At 39.8% G+C, this 21456-nt stretch overlaps 1 protein-coding gene across 2 annotated transcripts in view; it reads right to left on the reverse strand.

Annotated features, from left to right (window-relative positions):
* RGS7 (regulator of G protein signaling 7) overlaps positions 1–21456 on the reverse strand; it is a 565601-nt gene that overhangs the window by 85780 nt on the left and 458365 nt on the right. For both annotated transcript variants that reach the window (XM_030936869.1, XM_030936868.1), the window contains exons 7-9: positions 8473–8537; positions 6875–6951; positions 6686–6767 (exon numbers count right to left, since the gene is read on the reverse strand). In XM_030936869.1, coding sequence (XP_030792729.1) covers positions 6686–6767; positions 6875–6951; positions 8473–8537 — 224 coding nt within the window. The remainder of the gene's footprint in view (positions 1–6685; positions 6768–6874; positions 6952–8472; positions 8538–21456) is intronic.

A 21456-nucleotide genomic window follows, 5' to 3' on the forward strand; every position in this document is an offset into this window, starting at 1 on the left:
TTTATTTATTTATTTGAGACGGAGTCTCGCTCTGTCGCCCAGGCTGGAGTGCAGTGGCAAGATCTCAGCTCACTGCAAGCTCCGCCTCCCGGGTTCACGCCATTCTCCTGCCTCAGCCTCCCGAGTAGCTGGGACTACAGGCGCCCGCCACCTCGCCCGGCTAGTTTTTTGTACTTTTTAGTAGAGAAGGGGTTTCACCATGTTAGCCAGGATGGTCTCGATCTCCTGACCTCGTGATCTGCCCGTCTCGGCCTCCCAAAGTGCTGGGATTACAGGCTTGAGCCACCGCGCCCGGTCACTATGACCTTAATTTTTTTCTGTAGTAAACACTGACATACTTAGGAGGCTAACTTTAGAGACATTAAGTACTAGAATGATTATTCTGTGTCAATCTGACCTAAAAATGACCTCATGGTTTTTTGAAAGGTAAAAAATCATATTATGTATATTTTCTACACTCTAGGTAAAATGCACATAATATATCATATTTTACATTAAACTGACTTTAAGTATATTTTAAAGATTCTGAACTGTTATTTCAAATTTCCCTTTCCCCACTACATTTCTGGCTAATGGCTTCCAATCCATTCTTGAGGTTGGAATAATAAATGCTCGTGTCAAATCGAATCAAATAAAAGTATTCAAAAGGCAAGGTAGCATATCACCTTTACTTGAATTAAAAGCTTCATAAGGATCAGCTGTTATCTGTTATATTTTTTATTGAAAGGTATAATAGCAGAACTGTGAAAGGGAAAGCAAAATGAAAAACATTCAACAAAAATGCTGTTAGGATAACTCCATTTCTGGCTTTTGAAAATAAAGATACTTTATATATTTACAAAGGCAAATCGATTCAGGAAAATATAATTACATAACTTAAAAGTCTTTCAGTTAGGTCATGTCACATATCTGTGACATTTAAGTATAGAGCTTTTTATTCTAATGGGAATATCAATCTCAAGACTTTTAAAATTGATAGTGATTACTTCATATTTTTTCAGTTAACCTTCTGAAAAACCATAACAAAAATAAGACCCTACTTTCTTATCTCTTTTTTGTACTAATAATTTCTGTAAACTAAATATGTGTGTATGTGTTTGTTTGTGTGTGTATTTTAGAGACAGGGTTTCACTCTGTTACCCAGGCTGGAGCGCAATGGCATGATATAGCTCACTGCAACCTCAAACTCCTGGCCACAAGTAATCCTCTTAGCCTCAGCCTCCTGAGTAGCTAGGATTATAGGCATGCACCATCATACCTGGCTAATGTTTTGTAGAGATGGAATCTCACTATGTTGCCCAGGCTTAAATATAGTTTATATATTAAAAAAATTTTAGGCCAGGCATGGTGGCTCATGCCTGTGATCCCAGCACTCTGGGAGGCTGAGGTGGGAGGATCACCTGAGGCCAGGAGTTCGAGACCAGCCTGGCCAACACAGTAAAACCCCGTCTCCTACTAAAAATATAAAAAATTAGCCGGGCATGGTGGCACGCACCTGTAATTCCAGCTATTCCGGAGGCTGAGGCAAGACAATTGCTTGAACCTGGGAGGTGAAGGTTGCAGAGAGGCAAGATTGTACCACTGCACTCCAGCCTGGGTGACAGAGCAAGGTTCTGTCTTTAAAAAATAAATATAAAAACAAAAATAAAAAAATAAAAATTTAGATCCTTCTTGAAATAATAACATATATAGGTTGTTACACAAGATCATCAAAACTAAACATTGAAGATAGGACTTACCAGGCAGCCCTGTTGACAATGGCCCTCTAGGGTGTATACTGTATAAACATCCCTGGCAGGGGCATTCTACACATGTTAGTTGTATTTCCCTAGGTCAGGGGTGTGTGGCCCATAACATATGAAAGATGCCCTGAACTCTGGACTTTTAAAAACAGTAAAATATGAAAACCATGATAAAATACAAAAGGACACCTATAAATACAGCTATTTTATAAGAAGCAAAAGGATATATGAAAACCATGAGTAAAATATAATAAGACACCTATAAACACAGCTATATCCTATGTGGACTATTGCGTTCTAACTATTTATTCTTTCTTTTTGCAGGATAGATACATAAAGTCAGGATCTCATTCTTGCTAGAGCTACTTTCTCTGCCTGGATCCACAGCACTCTTTAGTTCCAGGCCTGGCTCTCCCACTGCTAGCTCTGAACCTTAGCAAGTCCTATAAATAACACGAGCATCTGTATCTCCCTTCAGAAAACAAATAGTGCAGTCATACTCATCCTGCTGTGTTAATGACTATGTTCATAAAATGCAACACTGGACTACGAGTTTTAGGAATCAAGGAGTGTGTTTTCGTCCACTTTTTATGCCTGGCCTTAATATAATATCTGGCACATATTGATACAGAAAAAAAGGTATCATTACATGACACCTTTCCATATTGTATCGATATGTACCCCATGATCCATGTTCCATATTATGGGAAGGGTGGCAATGCCCTGTTTCACGAGTTTCAGATTCAACCTCTGAAGGAAACATGTTTTAGCCATTGCATTGGCAGACGGCTCCAGGACTTACATATTTAAATAACAAAAATGTTGGGGGTAAAAGCATTCCCCACATAGTTCAAAAAGTTCCATAGGTGGGTAAAGGAACAATCCCTTTGAAGAGGAAAGTCAACCCAGTCTGACTTATTTCAGGTCAACAGTTTGATAAAGACCAAGAAAGGCTGCTTTGTTCTAAGTCTTGCATTCCTGCACCTAGAGGACAGATTCTACATTCCAGAATAAAGGCTTAAATAAAAATGCAAACATACAGGAAATAAAAGAGTTCAAAAATAAAGGGTACTAAGAGAGAGGGCTCATAGATGAGCAATTAACGCCACGGTGACCACATCAGCCTTAAGTCAAGGTCAGCCTATTTCATGCAAAGTATCCCTAAATGGAAGAGTGAGATGATAAGCCCGGAGGAAAAAGGAGATGACTAAGGGAGTGGTCTTCAGAGTTATTCTGGTTGGGGCCTCAGAACTAAAGACAAAAGTTGTGATGCTCCTTGATTGTACTCTGCGAGATTCACAGATGTCATTAAAACCATGAAGTATAGGAGCTGTATTTGCATTATCTGTTTCCATATTCCATTTTTTTCTCTATCCTTTTTTGTGCTACTCTCTGTTTCTGTTCACGAAGAAAGCTGAAAATTCATTGTCTTTCACCTGTCAAGTGAGATTGCTAAAGTGATTTGCCAGCTGCTTTTACCCAGGTGATCTCATTTAATGTTCAATCAATAGTGCAAGGTAGGTAGATATATTTCCATTTTATAAGTGAGACTGCTAAATCTCAGAAAGGGCAAATCCCTGTGCACGGTGGGCCTCATAAATAATGGAGTCAGGTCTGTCTGATTCCCAAGCCCAGCTGCTTCTCACTCTGCCCAGGTCTCCCTATTCCCTTTTCTACTGGTCGTTGGCTGACATAATAAAAACTGGAAGTGTACATAATAGGACAGTCTCTCAGATATGGACATCTTCTGGTGAGGGGTGGTATGCAATATTAGGCCCCAGGCCATACCAGATTAAGCCTCTGGACAGTTTGAGATACTCTCTGGTATTTTCCTACACATGGTCTAGGATTCTAGGTTGCTCGGGTGGCAATAATTTGGTGTTAACATGCCAGGCCTAGCTTCCTAGCTTCACAGATCCTGTCTAGAAGACACTTAATTTTTACAGTGAATACTACAGGGTACAAAGAGTCTTTCATTACAGCCACAGACAGGACAGACTATGAAGAAGAAACTGAGCTATAGAAATACCTATTCACTTTAACTCTGGGATATAGGATTTAGGGTCTAAATATATTAGGATTGATTATGACAACTGCAGAATTCATTTCTAGGGACAAATGTAAAAGTGTAGACATTCTTAGAAAGTATCACAATATTGCTGTTTTCCCCTATGCCACTTTTTCTTCAGGGGGCCTAGTTATCTTACAAAGTTCTTGTCATTGCTTAGCTAACACTACAGCCAACAAACAGAGATAGAGCTTATGTGTTTGGCTGAGAAAATAGCATTAGGAGCTCTTTTAGGAGAACCTTTCTGTTAATGTCCCTGTCATCATCATCTTTGTCTATTAACTCAGAGTAAGGACCCAAAAGACTAAAAACAAGATAAACACCAGCACCTGTATGGCAGACACAGCCTTTGGACAAGTGTCAGCATTTCACGAGTGCCTGAGATCACTTCAAAATGTTTATATTTTAAAAAAGCCAGGAGGGATTACCTCTAAAGTAATACAGGAAGTTACAATGTAAGAAAAAGAAATGGTTGAAGGTAGGATTGGTTTAGGTAAATGCCATCCTCAGAGGCTCATGACAACCCAAAGCTCTATTTTCCTCTAGAAAATAAGTGATGATGGCCAGGTGCAGTGGCGCACGCCTGTCATCCCAGCACTTTGGGAGGCTGAGGTGGGTGGATCATGAGGTCAGGAGATCGAGACCATCCTCGCTAACATAGTGAAACTCTGTCTCTACTAAAAATACAAAAGATTAACCGGGCTTGGTGGTGGGCGCCTGTAGTCTCAGCTATTTGGGAGGCTGAGGCAGGAGAATGGTGTGAACCCGGGAGGTGGAGCTTGAAGTGAGCCAAGATCACACCACTGCACTCCAGCCTGGGTGACAGAGCAAGACTCCATCTCAAAAAAAAAAAAAAAAAAAAAAAAAAAAAAATCAACAAGGGAGATGGAGCCAGTGGCTTCTGGGTGGTTTCTGCCTCCAGATCCTCCTTGGGATGACTTTCTAGTTGGAAGCCTAGTGAAGGATGTGGTGGAGGCCTCTTAGATAACACTCATATGTGCTCCTTGCTGGTGGGAGACAGGAAAGACTAGTGCCTGGCTTGCACTGGATAGAGGGAAAGACAACTGGGATCAGATTCTGCCTCCAACAGAAACACACAAAGGCCTCAGGCAGTGGAGCAGGGGAGTGTTTGAGGTGGAATCATTTGTCATCTCTGCGAGCATGGGTCTCAGAGCATGAAATAGATGTGGGCATTGCAGGGGAGCTGGCATGGTGTGAGTCCTCTTGGGTTGCCAGGAGAAACCAGGCCATGGAAGCTAAACGAGGCTAGAGATGAGCCACCAGATGTCCAGGGGACAAAGTGGATAAGCATAGGAACATAACGCATTGACTGGTTTCTAGAGGTTGCTTAAAACAAACAAAAAAAATAAAAATCCTACTTAATGTCCTTACAATGGCTATGTACCTGACCTCAAAATCCTTTTTCTTCGTGAACAATAAAACTCACACTGAATTTTCAGTAGCAAAACCAGTTAATTCTCAATTCTAATCTTTTCAGAATTCAAAAGAGAGAACAAATTCAATATAGCATTTAACAATTGCATTGCTATCTGAAGCTGAAATATGTACATGTATAAACAAACCTTTGGAGACTTTCTATTTTGGTCTGATTCTGAAGGTAGTTGAAGAGAAAATTGTAAGGTATTCTTATCAATCTTAGTTGTCTTTCATGCTATGAACCTATTATTTATTCTAATAATACTTATATAAATATTATTCTCTAGTGCCTTGTCTGTATTTAAATAAATCTACAGAAGAAAACGATATAGCATCAGAATAGAAAGAAATATATGAGGCTGTCTTATGGTTGCTGGTAACCACTGTTTAATTTCATCCATACAGTTTTCTGGTATTAATTAAGGAGATTCATTAATGTTACTCTGAGGCACATAGTTTAACATTAATAAGGAAGAAAGCCAGCTAAGTTATTACATAGAGATCCAATATTGTGTCATTAAAAATGTGGGCTGATTTGAATTTGAGCCACAGGAAATGTTAGACTGTGAAAGTCAACAACCAAAGCAGGCTACTAATAGGTCTTAAGAAAAAATCAGGCTGGGCATGGTGGCTTATCCCTGTAATCCCAGAACTTTGGGAGGTTGAGGCAGGCAGATTGCTTGAGCTCAGGAGTTCGAGACCAGCCTAGGCACCATGGTGAAACTCCATCTCTATCAAAAATACAAAAAATTAGCCGGGCTTGGTGGCACATGCCTGTCAGTCCCAACTACTCGGGAGGCTGAGGTGGGAGGATGGCTTGAACTGGGAGGCAGAGGTTACAGTGAGCCAAGATCACGCCACTGCACTCCAGCCACAGAGACAGATCCCATAAAAAAAAGAGAGTGAGAGTGAGAAAGAAAGAAAGAAAGAAAGAAAGAAAGAAAGAAAGAAAGAAAGAAAGAAAGAAAGAAAGAAAGAAAGAAAGAAAGAGAGAGAGAAAGAGAGAGAAAGAAAGAGAGAGGAGGGAGGGAAGGAAGGAAGGGAGGGAGGGAGGGAAGGAAAATCAGGGCAGGAATAACATCTTGACTTACCACTTTTACTATAAAGCTAGAAAAATGTAAACAATAAAACATGAAAAACTGTTTTGTTGCAGAGGTTTTTCTTTCAAATGTATACAGAAGCATTAGATATCTCAAATAGCAAGAGAGTAAGCAAGCGTTATCATGGTGGGAAAATGCGTGGTTTTATAAATTAAATATGATGCTACTGAGGTCTAGTCATCCTACACAAAAGTGGTGATCTTTTCTTAACGAATTCAACAAGATACCGTGGGGAGTGCAAGGGGTCACTACAGGCTTTCCCTTACTTTGGTAGGGCACCCCTCTCTTCCCACAAACAGAGAAGATGGATTCAAGATGAGAGCGTGATGCTTGCTTACCACAGGCCTGTGCACATCCCAGAACGCTCTCTCTTGGCTGTCAAGGATCTTCCTTTCAATCTTGTCTCTCTTCTTGTCCACTCTGTCAACACGGTAACAATGGATAACATTTAGTATTTATTGTAGTGCCTCTCTGGACAAAAAGGCCACAACTTGAACAAATCTTCCAAAAGACTCACAAGGACTCACTTTGCTTGTGCTTCTGCTTGCATGAAAATGAACTCCCACTTCCGGGCAAATGCTCTCTGCAGCCTGGCCAAGCTCTCCTGAAAAACATACCCCACATGAAGACATTCAGTGTTCTTCTTCACTGCTCTCTTCTAGCTTAGTTACCACTTATACTTGTCAAGGAAACAAAGAGAAAGCTTCTAAAGCCCTAAGTGTACCGTGGTTCTCAATGATAAGTCACGCTCCCTGAATTCAGCTCATCTTCATATTGTCAGTCTTAGAGGAAGCAGAAAAACCTGTTTCAAATATCAATTTTTTGAATTACTGACTTCGGAGAACAGGACTAAAAATCCAATATGTATCTGCAAAATACTAAAATTACCTGGTACATAAGGAGGTGCTCCAGATGAACCCATTGGATTTTTCTGTACCCACTTTATAGAGGAACAGAACAGCAATACATTCCTACTACGCATGCAATCAGCCTATTCAGTTCCTGACAATACATGTAACACCCTGGCGGCCCACAACCTATTCCTACACAGTGCTTTGAATTCAGTAAATCTAACATAGCAACCATCTGCACAAATGACAGCAGATGACTTTTATCTGCTGATGATCACCGTCAGCAGATAAAATTTTGGCAAAACCCACTCTTTCCCAGGGTAAATGGTCTTTAATCCTCAGAGTTTGGATGTCTTCACTATGTAGGATGTATCTGACATTTTGACAGTTAAGCCGATTTTAGAAAATAAGATATGCTTCCCTCTCATACTTTGAGTTTATGTGTTTAGAGTTTTGCCACACGCAATGTGAATGAAGAGAGGAAGTAAGTAAACAGGGATTCATGAGCCCACTGTGATGCCAGATCCCTGGAAATCTGACCCTTCAGATCCACGAATGAGGCTGGGCGCGGTGGCTCATGCCTGTAATCCCAGCACTTTTAGGAGGCTGAGGCGGGTAGATCACCTGAGGTCAGGAGTTCAAGACCAGCCTGGCCAACATGGTGAAACCCAGTCTCTACTGAAAATATAAAAATTAGCTGCCGGGTGTGGTGGCTCATGCCTGTAATCCCTGCACTTTGGGAGGCCGAGGCAGGCGGATCACCAGGTCAGGAGATTGAGACCATCCTGGCTAACATGGTGAAACCCCATCTCTACTAAAAATACAAAAATTAGCCAGGCGTGGTGGCGGGCGCCTGTAATCCCAGTTACTCGGAAGGCTGAGGCAGGAGAATGGCGTGAACCCAGGAGGTGGAGCTTGCAGTGAGCCGACATCGCTGCCACTGCACTCCAGCCTGGGCGACAGAGCGAGACTCCGTCTCAAAAAAAAAAAAAAAAAAAAAAAAAAAGCTGGGCGTGGTGTCGCACACCTGTAATCCCAGCTACTCCGGAGGCTGAAGCAGGAGAATCACTTGAAACTGGGAGGCAGAGGTTGCAGTGAGCCAAGATCGTGACACTGCACTGCAACCTGGGTGACAAGAGTGAAACTCCATCTCAAAAGAAAAGAAAAGAAAAAAGATCTATGAATGGAGAGTTAACAGCCTGCCCAGAAAAGACTGTGGGCCTTACTGCTGTGCATCCTATGACTGTCCTTGCCAGAAGGTCCTTGGTACTTACAGCCTCATAGTCTGCGAGCTCCAGTCGTGCCTTGTTTTGCATTGTTCTCTTGCAGAGGTAAACGGCTGAAAAAAAAAATCAATCATTTCTTGCCTGCTTATCAACACCATGGCACTATAAGTAAAAGTACAACATTACAAATCAAGATGATTGCACTTTTTTCCCAAGTTGTAATTTTTGATCATTTTCTTAGACAAAAAATAATTCTGTAATAACATTATTACTGAAATTCAAGCATCATGGTATTTATGGTATCCTAATAAATATGCTAAGAAACTTGGTAACTTTTTTTTTTTAGAGATAGTCTTACTCTGTCACCCAGGCTGAAGCAAGTGTAGTGGCAAGAGCCTTGTTCATTGCAGCCACAAACTCCTAGGCTCAATCAATCCTTTTGCCTCAGCCTCCCGAGTGGCTGGGACTATCGGCATGAGCCACCAAGCCTAGCTAATTTTACTATTATTATTATTATTATTTGTAAAGAGGCTTCTTGCTTTGTTGCCCAGGCTGGTCTTCAACTCCTGGGCTCAAGTGATCCTTCCACCTCGGCCTCTCAAAGTGCTGAGATTATAGGCATGAGCCATAATCATTTAAACATTTTTATTAAATGGTCATCATGGTTTTTAGCATCTTCAACAAATAAGAGGAGAAAATAAAAGCTTTTAAAAGGGTCACCAAATGAACTTAAAAATCCATATATACAAGTAAAATCATTTTGCAAAAAGGAAGTTATGAATTATTGGCACATTCAATGATGTCCAGATTCTACTGTCAACGGAAACAATCTGTTCATGTACACTGAAGACTTCTTGGCATCTTCTTTGCTTCATTTCACAAGAGTCCATCTTCCATTGTTTGGTCACTAGGAAGAGGGTATAACATCTTACCTACCTTCCACAGTATTTCCATTTTCCTGAGGAGTCAATGGCCTGGGCTGCCATGGAAAGTCCATCTGGGCAGCAGATTTATAGGAGAAGGTAGTGACAGCAGTGTTGCAATTGAGCACATTTCTTCAATTATTTCAGGGTATTCTAGTGACTCTCATGACAACCTCAAGGCATTTGCAGTCCTCTGGTAGAGTCCCAATTGCCAGAATATTTTTGTCATTGTTTTTCACTAAATATGCATGATATTTGAGTCTCATGAAACTCAAGATACATTATATCTGTTGTAGATGTTGAGTAAATGCATTGGATGAGGACTGTCTAATATTACTTATTGTAAGGCTACCTCGATGAGGTTGCCTTGGAAATATCACCTTTGCACTACTACACTGTGCCACCCTTAGTTTTGGATAATGACGTCCAGCTGGTATCGTTAAGGAAACACACTACACAGAAAATTTGAGACCGGTGCAAAAAGGGACACTGTTTACTCAATTTCTGTAAGGTTTCCTGTATGAAAGTCAAGATGAAGCAGAGAGCCAACCACAGAATGATGCTGACATTCCCACAAAGGCTAGGAAGCCAGTATATTGTATTAGAACACATCTTTGTACAATCTACCATAACAATTTTATTGTTCTACTAATATTAGTAATTTTTAAAAGTCAGACTTCATAAACAAAAGCGACATGATGTGTTCATTTCCTAATTCGTCATAATTGATGCTCACTCCCAAAGGACCTCTTACTATAGAGGCCGCTGTGACTTGAATAAAATATCTAAAATGTTCTAAGCAGTTGTAAAAGAAATTGAAGCGTATGTGAAATACCCCTGAGGGTGTCTCTTCATGAGAGAAAGATTGAATCTTCTTAAATATCTAATTGAATAATTTCAGCTTTCCTGCGGAATTACCTCTAATGAAATTTCAAGCCCCAGCTATGCCCTCCATCAGTCACATCTCCTGTGTCCTCCTGCATCAGCTTCTCCTTGCTTTATTGGTTCTGTCCATCTAATCTTTATTACTTGCAAAATTGGCTCCCTTTGGGGAAATGTTTCTCACCATTAGATACACTAATGCATTAAAACAAGAGTGGAATGATTTTGTTTTTTAACATGACTGCTCACAAAGACATTATGCATCCTGTAATACAGGTGTCCTATGATGTGATTTTTCTTTAATTCCCTAGGAAACAAAATGAAGGTGTGGGCAGACAGTGCCAGGCATAAAGTAATGGTATCACGAATATTTGTTGAATGAGTGAATTAATAAATGAATGAACAGGATATCTTCAGAAGGAGCTGTTTTGGGGTCAAATCAACTTAAGTGATAAAATCTCTCTAAATGTCTACTTGATTCTTTAGTATAAAGAAAGATAGGAAGCGGGGCCTGGTGGCTTATTTCTGTGGTCTTAGCAACATGTGGGAGGCTGAGGAAGGAGGATTATTTGAGACCAGTAGTTCGAGGCTGCAGTGAGCTATGATTGCACCACTGCACTCCAGACTGGGCAACAGAGCAAGGCTCTGTCTCTTAAAAAAATAAAATAAGAAAGAAAGAGACAAAAGGTACAAGTCTGAGTTAGCAGTGTAGAAAATAATCTGGTAACTGTTGAAGATAGAGCAAATATGCTCTTGACTGGATAGGCCCAGATCTCATTGGTCTAGTCCAGACACAATTGCTGTATGTTGACAGGTAGAGATAATACTTTTTATTCTGTATTAGCAGAGAATACCAGCATTGGTCAAGTGGTGGATGAGGCAGAAGGTCCAAGTAGATCAAAGAGGATTCCAATTCAGGAAATTTCCCAATTCATTAAAGATTGACAAAATGAATGCACTTATGCATAGTCAAAACTACAGCTCAGGCCGGGCGCATTGGCTCATGCCTGTAATCCCAGCACTTTGGGAGGCTGAGACGGGTGGATCACGAGGTCAGGAGTTCAAGACCAGTGTGGTCAAGATGCTGAAACCTCATCTCTACTAAAAATACAAAAAACATTAGCCAAGCATGGTGGCGTGTGGCTGTAGTCTCAGCTACTGGGGAAGCTGAGGCAGAAGAATCACTTGAACCTGGGAGGCAGAGGTTGCAGTGAGCCAAGATTGCGCCACTACACTCTAGCCTGGGCAATAGAGCAAGACTCCATTAAAAAAAAAAAAAAAAAAAAAAAACTACAGTTAAGGCCAAGTGCTTTTGTGCCAATCCTAATTATTTTGGCACTGAACATGCTCTATATTGTGCTATGTATAGACCTAGGCCCAGATCCAAAAGAGTGAATCTTTTTTAACATAACCCTGAATATTTCCTGCTGTGACAAAATATTGAAAATATCAACTAATGATGCCATTTTAGGGGTTCTATTTAAAATATTTTCTATTATTAAAGATGTAATTTCAATACCAAGTTTAAATATATCTCCCTGCAGTAGTTTTCTGGGAGATCATTAGGAGACAATTTTGAAGACTTGGGAGGTCAAACAAGTAATTTAATAGGAGGCTATGCCACTAAGTGGGAGAAAGTTTGGGAAGGCCTGAAGTGCTACTCTGGCTAAAAAAGCTGCATAGATAAGGCATAGATTTTGGCCTAAATGCAACTTAGAACTCAGATGGAAAAGTTGAAGTTTCTGGATCACATCTTTGAGTAGGAACAGAATAGAGAGTGAGTGCTGACATCAGGTCTTCCCCTTTAATTTTATAAAGCTCTAGAGAAGCTGGAGCGGTCTCTTAGACAACACTGATGCCCATGACAAAGGTGTGAAGGCACATCACACAGGTCAGCGAGAAAATCACTAAGACCCCAGTATCAAAATGTGGAAGGAGTAGGAATATATCATTCACCAAGACTGGAACTACAAAACTCCAATAAATATTTTAAAATTATCCAACTTACAACCCAAGTAATACAAATTAACTTACATTGTCATGCTATTCTATTTTTTTTTTTTTTAAATCTTTTAATGTTTAGTTTGTGGCTCATTCTTCCCTTGTTCCTGAATTTTAAACAGCCAGGCAGTTTGTACAATCTTCCTTCTCATGCTTGGGTAATTCAAAGAGTCCCAAGTTATCCGAGAGGTGATTGGCTCATGAGGATGGAGCCTTCCTTCAAGAGATTCATGCTCTTATTAACAGACTTGAAGGAGCTGGTTCACCCTTCTACCATGTGAGTACACAGAGAGACGGTGCCGTCTATGAACCAGAAAGTGGGCCCTCCCCAGACATCAAATCAGTTGGCACTTTAATATTGGACTGCTCAACCTCCAGCATTGTGAGAAATAAACGTTTGCTGTTTATAAACAAAACAAAACAAAAGGGTACCAAGTTATTAATGAGAATGTTCATCTCAAGTAATGATCAAATAATCAAGTAAACTGTGAGTGAGAAGAAGTGTGAGTGAGAAGAAGTGTGAGTGGCTTCTTTCTCCCCTCCTCGACTCCCTTTTGTGACTCTCACCATGAACTGAGGCCTCTAATCCTCCTGGGGCTGGAGTGTAGGAGAGGAAAGGGGAACATGGAAGTTCAGGTATCGCTTCAAAAGCGATATTTCATTGGAATAGAACTTTATTATATTTGATGGAGATTTTGCATTTTATTGCTGAGACAAAAAATTAAATCTGGTATGTAACAAAAATAAATATGTGCTTCACAGGAGCTTTCCTTTATTATTTTAACATTTAAAAGAATTTTTTTATATTTTTAGTTGATAAATGAAAAATTGCATATATTTATGTTGTGCTATGTGATGTTTTAATATAGGTTATATGCTTTGCTATGACTAAATCAAGCTAATTAACATTTCCATCGCTTCACATTCTTACCACCTTTTGTGATGAGGACTCTGAAAATCTGCTCTCGGCCAGGCGCAGTGGCTCATGCCTGTAACCTCAGCACTTTGGGAGGCCAAGGTGGGCGGATCACTTGAGCTCAGGAGCTCCAGACCAGCCTGGCCAACATGGTGAAACCCTATCTTTACTAAAAATACCAAAATTAGCTGGGTGTTGTGGCAGGTGCCTGTAATCTCAGCTACTTGGGAGGTTGAGGCAGGAGAGAATTGCTTGAACCCAGGAGGCGGGAGTTGCAGTGAGCCGAGATCCCACCATTGCACTCCAGCCTGGGTGACAAGAGCGAAAATCCATCTCAAATGAAAAACAAACAAACAAACAAACAAACAAAACTACTCTCTTGGCACTTTTCAAGTATTAATGGTAGCTATCATCATCCCGCTATACAACAGTCTTCCAGAACTTAGTCCTCTAACTGAAACGTTGCACCCTTTAACCCCTATCTCCCCGCTCCCTGCCCCCAGCCCCTGGTAATCACCATTCTACTCTGCTTCTGAGAGATAAACTTTTTTTAGATTCTACACGAGTGACATCACGCAGTATTTGTCTTTCAGTGCCTGACTTATTTCACTTAACACAATGTCCTCAAGGCACATCATGTTGCTGCAAAAAAAGCAGGATTTTTTTCCATTTTTAAAGGCTGAATAGTATTTCATTGTGTTTCTGTCCCACATTTGGTTTATCCATTCGCCGGCTGGTGGACATTTAGGTTGAGTCCATATCTTGGCTATTGTGAATAATGTTGTAATGAACATGGACGTTCAGGTATCACTTCAAAATACTGATTTTATTTTATATAAAGTAAAAAATATACAGTAGGCCGGGTGCAGTGGCTCAAGCCTGTAATCCCAGCACTTTGGGAGGCCGAGGCGGGCGGATCACGAGGTCAGGAGATCGAGACCATCCTGGCTAACACGGTGAAACCCCGTCTCTACTAAAAAATACAAAAATCTAGCCAGGCGAAGTGGTGGGCGCCTGCAGTCCCAGCTACTCGGGAGGCTGAGGCAGGAGAATGGCCTAAACCCGGGAGGCGGAGCTTGCAGTGAGCCGAGACCCGGCCACTGCACTTCAGCCCGGGCGACAGAGCGAGACTCCGTCTCTAAAAAAAAAAAAAAAAAAAAAAAAATATATATATATATATATATATACACAGTAAATATATAAAATATATATAAAGTATTTATATATTTATATATGTAAAATATTTATATATATAAGTATTTATATATCTATATATATAAAGTATTTATATAAATATATGAAGTATTTATATTTATATATGTAAAGTATTTATATAAATATATAAAGTAAAAGATATACAGAAAAATATATAAAGTAAAAATTCATTATAATACCATTTCTGTCATTATTTGCTATATAGTCTTGATTTTTTTTTATATATACATCTGCTAATACATACATGAATATCTATTTATACACAAAATCTATATGTATATATTTATTTTAAGTGTGCTTAAAACTGTACCACATATGCTGTATTATAAACTTTTTATCTTTAATAGTCTATTGTGGCTAACTTTTCATATCAATAAGTGCTGGTCTATAATATTTTTTAAAAAATTATTTCATGGTAATCCAGTGCTGAGATGTAATGTAATTTATTAAAATGAGTTCTTATTATTGGACATTTGGGTGACAGCTATTATTTTGCTATTATATGATAACAGTTGTGCAAACATACACGCGTGTATGTGTACGTGTCTTTATGTACGTATCTTTACTTGTTTTTGAAATTGCCAGTTTCCTGAGAGGGTATTGCTGAGTCAGGGCCCACGTGCCTTTCAAGACTTGTGATCCTTATAACCAAATTTCACAAAGCTTAGACATGAGCATATCTCAGATGCTTTTCAACTCTGGAGAGTCTATTTCCAGCAAAGCCATCAGAGTTACTCTGTTAAGACATAAGTCAGATAGTCAGTGTACTCAAAACCCTCCCTTTTATCAACGACTTCCCATCTCATCTCTCTCTAGGAAAAGCCACAGTCCTTGTTTCCCCATTAAGTGACCCTCTGGACTTCCTTCCTGTTCATCTTCCATTGCCTGCCTGAGCCTCACACCAGATGTCCCCTACGTCTTCTCTCCTTTCCGTCTCTGGAGAGCCCTACCCCAGAGTTGAACTGAACTGAATTCTCTCCAGAATATCTTCCCCCTTCTCCACCCAGCCCCTTTCCCAGCTTCTCTCCACACAACTTTTCATCTCCTAATGTACAACTTATGTGTTCATTTATGTAGTTAACTTCTTAGTTTTTCTCCCCCTATTCTCCTTCCCTCCACTGACCCACCAGAATGTCAGCTCCACCAGGACAGAGGTTTGCGTATTCTGTTCACCAATCAATCTGCATGGCTAGAAGTGTAGCTGGCACATAGAAGATGCTCAAAACATAGTTGGGGAGTGAAAACATTTGTCTACTGGTCATTTGAGATTTTGTGTTTTCTTTTCTCTCTCTCTTTCTGTCTTTCTTTTCTTCTTTCTTTCTTTTTTTCTTTTTTTTGGCTTTGGTGAATTAACTATAATTTGCTGATTTTTCTATTGGGATATTTAACATTTTTAAATTAAACTTAAGGCCCATTAATATATGAGAGATAAAAACCAATGTTAGGTATGTATGTAGGAAATATATATTTTCCCCCAGGTTTTTGGGAAAACTTTACGAAACAACGCAGACAATATTCAGCATACTTAAGTAAATATTGATTTGGTGTATACACACACACAGCATCAACAGTACATGGTCTGCAATCTGCTTTTTTTCACTTAAAATAACATTACTGAGATTTACCCAGGCTGTTTTCAATAGATGTAGCTCATTTCCCTTAACTGCTATAGTCTATCCTATGAATGTAGCTCATACTGATTCATACTCCTATTACTAAATATGCAAGTTCTTTTTTCTTTTTCTTTTTTCCTTTTTCTGTTACAAAGAATGATCCATATCATTCTTTCCATATATCCCTAGAAATGGTATCAAGGGGTTGTGGCGATAAGCACAGTTTGAATTTTATGACACTGCCAAAATTGTCCCATAATACTTGTCCAGTAATGTACGAATATTCCTACCTTCATTCTAGACTTGAATTTTTGCCAATCTGGCTTGAGAGAGGTGTGCTAAAGTCCCACCCCTTCTGTAGATTTCTGTGTCTGTTTTCTTTTATCTCCAACAGTTTTCATATCACAGATTTTAATTTAAATAATGTCTACGAATCGATTGTCCTCTTCACTAATGCGGGCTCAATTTAATACATTTTACCTTGGATTATTTTTTACTTGACCAATATTGCAAGGTCAAATTTTGTTTTCTGTATGTATTTGCCTGGTATATCTTTGTCTCACCATTTATTTGAAATGAGTCAGTGTGTTTTACTTCTCTGTCCTCTGGAAAGATATTCGTGGATTTTATTTAGGATCAAACCTAAAGATACTTGTTCTTTCTACAGATGAATTTAAAAATCCCCATTCATTTTTGAAAGTTGTTTGGTATTCCTTTCCTCAAGTCTCCATCGGTCTCCCTCTCTCTGATGGTATTTCTTTTGTTTTCTACCTTTTGTTAGACGGAGTGAGTTTTCTTTAATTCCTACTTTTATAATTGGAAAGGGACAAAATTTGTTACCATTCCATTAGTGGCCATTCTCATATCTTTGTACAAATGCTTAAATATGTATTTCTTGAATTTTAATCTCAGAAATGAAACACTGCTTATTATTGCTCCCCTCCATAAATGATGGAGAAATTAGCATATCTTCACTCCCTCCAGTCTTTCTGACTTTTTTAATTACTAGAATTTATCATAAACTCTGTCATAGTTTTAAAAAATAATTATAGCATTCACATTCCATTCAGGAAATATTTTTATCACAATTATTTAGATTCTGCAGGGCATGCAGAGAAAGCTAGTGTCTTGGAAAAAATTAAGGCTAGAAAAATTTGTCTTGGAACAGTGGTTTTTAAAAAAAGTCTGCGTTTGCTGAAATTATTTTATCAAACCTCAGATGCTCCCAAATTGGGCATTTCCTATCTTATTTTATTTTATTATTTTATTTGAGACAGGGCCTCCCTCTGTCACCGAGACTGGAATGCAGTGGTACAATCATTATTCACTGCAGCTTTGACTTCCTGGGCTTAAGTAATCCTCCTGCCTTAGCCTCTTGAATAGCTGAGACTCACAGGCACATGCCACCATGCCTGGCTAATTTAAAAAAACTTTTTGTAGAGATGGGGTCTCACCACATTGCCCAGGCTGATCTTGAACTCCTAGGCTCAAGCAATTCTCCTGCTTTGGCCCCCCAAAGTGGTGGGTTTACAGGCATGAGCCATCGCTCCTTAGCCCTATTTTAAGTTACTCTTATTTCTGGTCTTTGGAGTTTGCTTGCTCATTTATAAGTGAGGCTGCTACACTGGTGAAGTTGAAATAGAGACAAATGCTATTCATCTTGGGTTTCCCATTACAGCTGTTGACCAGCCACTGCAACAATCCTTCAAGGCCACGGCATTGCTCTCCTCCCAGTGTCTCCCCTCTACCCTCGAGCTTGCTTCCCAATGTCTGAGAAAGCCTGTGCTGCTCTACAAACTGAGGTCTCGGACAAAGCTTTCTCTTCTGGTGCCACGTTCATGCCTAAGAAACCTTGCTCCAAGATGGGGAAAGCCTTTCTGCCCCCCCAGGACAACTTATTTCCAGCCCTCATGTATCAGTATGGGGAATTCCTACTAGGGTTGGTCAGAATTCCATCCAATGCTAATTTCTCGAGAAAGTCTGACACCACCATGTCCTTTCCATTTGGCTAAATTTTACTGATTCCAGAAAAATGTTAATTTTTCAAGTGAGTAGTGTGTGGTACCATTCTAATTTCCACCCTGTTCTAATAATTCATTTTCCTGTAGTTTTGTTTTCTTTTTATTCCTTGCAGGAAGAGGGAGAGAAAAATTTTGGTAAACTTCTGGAAAGTATGGTGTATTAGTCAATTGTTACTTGTAACATCAACCCCAAGACTCAAATATATTTTGTAATTATATTTATGCCAAATAGACATATATTTAGAACCACAATGATTTTTGGATTTAAAACAACACATACTGCAATTATTCTTATTTTCATGGTAAAGAAAAAGATAATTATGTTCTTTAAAAACAGAGTTTTCATGGAATACTATGCAGGCATGAAAAAGGATGAGTTCATGTCCTTTGTAGGGACATGGATGAAGCTGGAAACCATTATTCTGAGCAAACTATCGCAAAGACAGAAACCAAACACCACATGTCTCACTCATAGGTGGGAACTGAACAATGAAAAGAAATGGACACAGGGAGGGGAATATCACACACCGGGGCCTGTCATGGGGTGGGGGGTGAGGGATAGCATTAGGAGAAATACTTAATGTAAATGATGAGTTAATGGATGCAGCACACCAACATGGCACATGTATACATATGTAACAAAACTGCACGTTGTACACATGTACCCTAGAACTTAAAGTATAATAATAAAAAAAAACCCAAGGTTTTCAAAATAATTCCTCAAATAAAATTATTTTAAATTTAATGTTAATAGAGTACTTTAAAATCTAATATTCATTTAAAGATTTAGACATTAGCAATGCACTTAGAAGAATGAAGAGTTAAAGAATAATTTGGAGAATTTTATTTTTAAAATTTATGACTGAACAGCAACTGAGGCCGGGCGTGGTGGCTCAAGCCTGTAATCTGAGCACTTTGGGAGGCCGAGATGGGCGGATCACGAGGTCAGGAGATCCAGACCATCCTGGCTAACACGGTGAAACCCCGTCTCTACTAAAAATACAAAAAAAAAAACCTAGCCGGGCGCGGTGGCGGGCGCCTGTAGTCCCAGCTACTCGGGAGGCTGAGGCAGGAGAATGGCATAAATCCGGGAGGCAGAGCTTGCAGTGAGCTGAGATCCGGCCACTGCACTCCAGTCCGGGTGACAGAGCGAGACTCCGCCTCAAAAAAAAAACAAACAAAACAAAACAAAACAAAACAAAAAAAAAACAGCAACTGAAACATTTATTAAGTGCAAGGGAAATTGAATCTTAAAACAACTAGAGATAATATTATAAAAATCATTTTAAATTATTTAATTTTCTGATACATAGAATAAAGACTGTCATAAAGTAAGAGTTAACTACTATATGGGATCATATACCTTGATAAAAGAAGATTTGCTAGGATAAGAAAGGTGTACTACGAACACTGAATACCTGGACTATAAAAATCTTTTGTGTTCTTTGAGACAGAGTCTTGCTCTGTCGCCCAGGCTGGAGTATCATAGCGGCATCTTGGCTCACTGTAACCTCCACCTCCCGGGTTCAAGCAATTCTCCAGCCTCAGCCTCCCAAGTAGCTGGAATTAAAGGCATACACAGCCATGCCCAGCTAATTTTTGTGTTGTTAGTAGAGACAGGGTTTCACCATGTTGGCCAGGCCAGTCTTGAACCCCTGGGCTCAAGGGATCCACCTGCCTTGGCCTCCTAAACTGCTGGGATTACAAACATAAGCCACCGCTCCCGGCCTGTGCAAATCTTTAAATACCCTCCTGGGAGGTGGTGTCCTTAAGGAGAAAGAATTCCTTTAGGACAGTTCTGGAATGATGGCTAGGAACTATTAATATGAAAATAATTAGACCTGTGAATTTCTGTTTCTCCCGAAGGAAAGGGAAATGTCATTGAATGCTTCTACTGTGAGCCTGCTTGTGATTCTGCTCTATCATAAGGTGGTTACATGTATTATCCAGAGCCTTAAATTAACAATCCAAGAAAGAAGCTCTTGTCCTCTTTATTTAATTGATGGTGATGATGAAATCCAGAGAGCCCAAGTCCTCTGTCGGGGCCGCAAAGTATGTCGGCAAGTCGGAGGTTCTCGAGTCTCAGCGATCACAAAACAGACACGACACACAAAACGTGATGGCAGCAGCAATGAAGGACACAATTCCACTCTGGCTCTCAGTGCTGAAAAGGGAGAAATATGCTTCTGTTCTTTGAAGCATCCATTTTTCTTGGGGTCCATGTTTCTTCATTTCTTAGAATATCACTTCTCCTTGTAAGAACTGTTATTGTCATTCTAAATGTTTCCTGATTGAATTCAGCTCTCTGTGCATTCATCCCTAAACTACATTACAGACTGTATGTTACCCTTACTCCCACCATTGAAATTGCTGAAGAAACAAAATAAAGCCATTTAATTTACCCTTTTATGGTAAATATAACAAAGTCACTGTAACAAATCTGAAAGGTGTGGCTGCTTTTCTCATACTGATGCATTTTGGAAACTTGTAATTCTTTAAGGCATGGCGGATACTTTCTTCTTCCCAAATGTACTTTCTTCACCTCCTTTAAACCTCTATTAAATCCTCATTATTTGCTGATCCCCTGTTTGGAAATTACCTACTTACTAAAATTTCTTTGTAGCCCTCAAATCAATAACTCATGGAACTTGCATGGTTATTCACGGCCATTCACGGAGTGGCAAATTCTCAAGTCACCTGACAGTCAGTTACGTGACCAGCTGATGTCAACCAGACAATGCTTAGCCTCCTGTTCCAGCTCTCATACTGTAAACAAACATCCTTTTTGTGGGACATGTGGTGCCACATTTTTTGCATTTGTGCTTTTGGTTGATAATATTGCTATTTAAAATGGCCCCTGGGCATGGTGGCTCATGCCTGTAATCCCAGCACTTTGGGAGGCTGACGCGGGTGGATCACCTGAGGTCAGGAGTTCAAGACCAGCCTGGCCAACATGGTGAAACCGCATCTCTACTAAACATACAAAAATTAGCTGGGTGTGGTGGCAGGTGCCTGTAATCCCAGTTACTCAGGAGGCTAAGGCAGGAGAATTGCTTGAACCTGGGAGACGGAGGTTGTAGTGAGCCGAGATTGCACTGTTGCACTCCAGCCTGGGTGACAAGAGCAAAACTCCATTTCAAAAAAAAAAAAAAAGAAAAGAAAAGAAAAGAAAAGAAAAAATTGGCCCCGAGAGTAGTATTGAGGTGCTGTCTAGTGTTTCGCAATCAGGGAAGTCTGTGGCATGCCTTACAAAAAAATTAATGTGTTAGATAAGCTTCATTCAGGCATGAGTTACAGTGTTGTTGTCTGTGAGCTCAGTATTAATGAATCAAGAACATACATTAAATAAGATGTCTTTAAACAGAAACACACATGCATGAAGATTGTGTGTTGATCCATTGACAAAAAAATGTGACCAGGGGCTTGCAGGAAACTTATCCTGTATTTCCCCCAGGATCAAG

This window comes from Rhinopithecus roxellana, chromosome 8, assembly GCF_007565055.1.
Source record: "Rhinopithecus roxellana isolate Shanxi Qingling chromosome 8, ASM756505v1, whole genome shotgun sequence".
In the NCBI taxonomy this organism is placed as follows: domain Eukaryota; kingdom Metazoa; phylum Chordata; class Mammalia; order Primates; family Cercopithecidae; genus Rhinopithecus; species Rhinopithecus roxellana.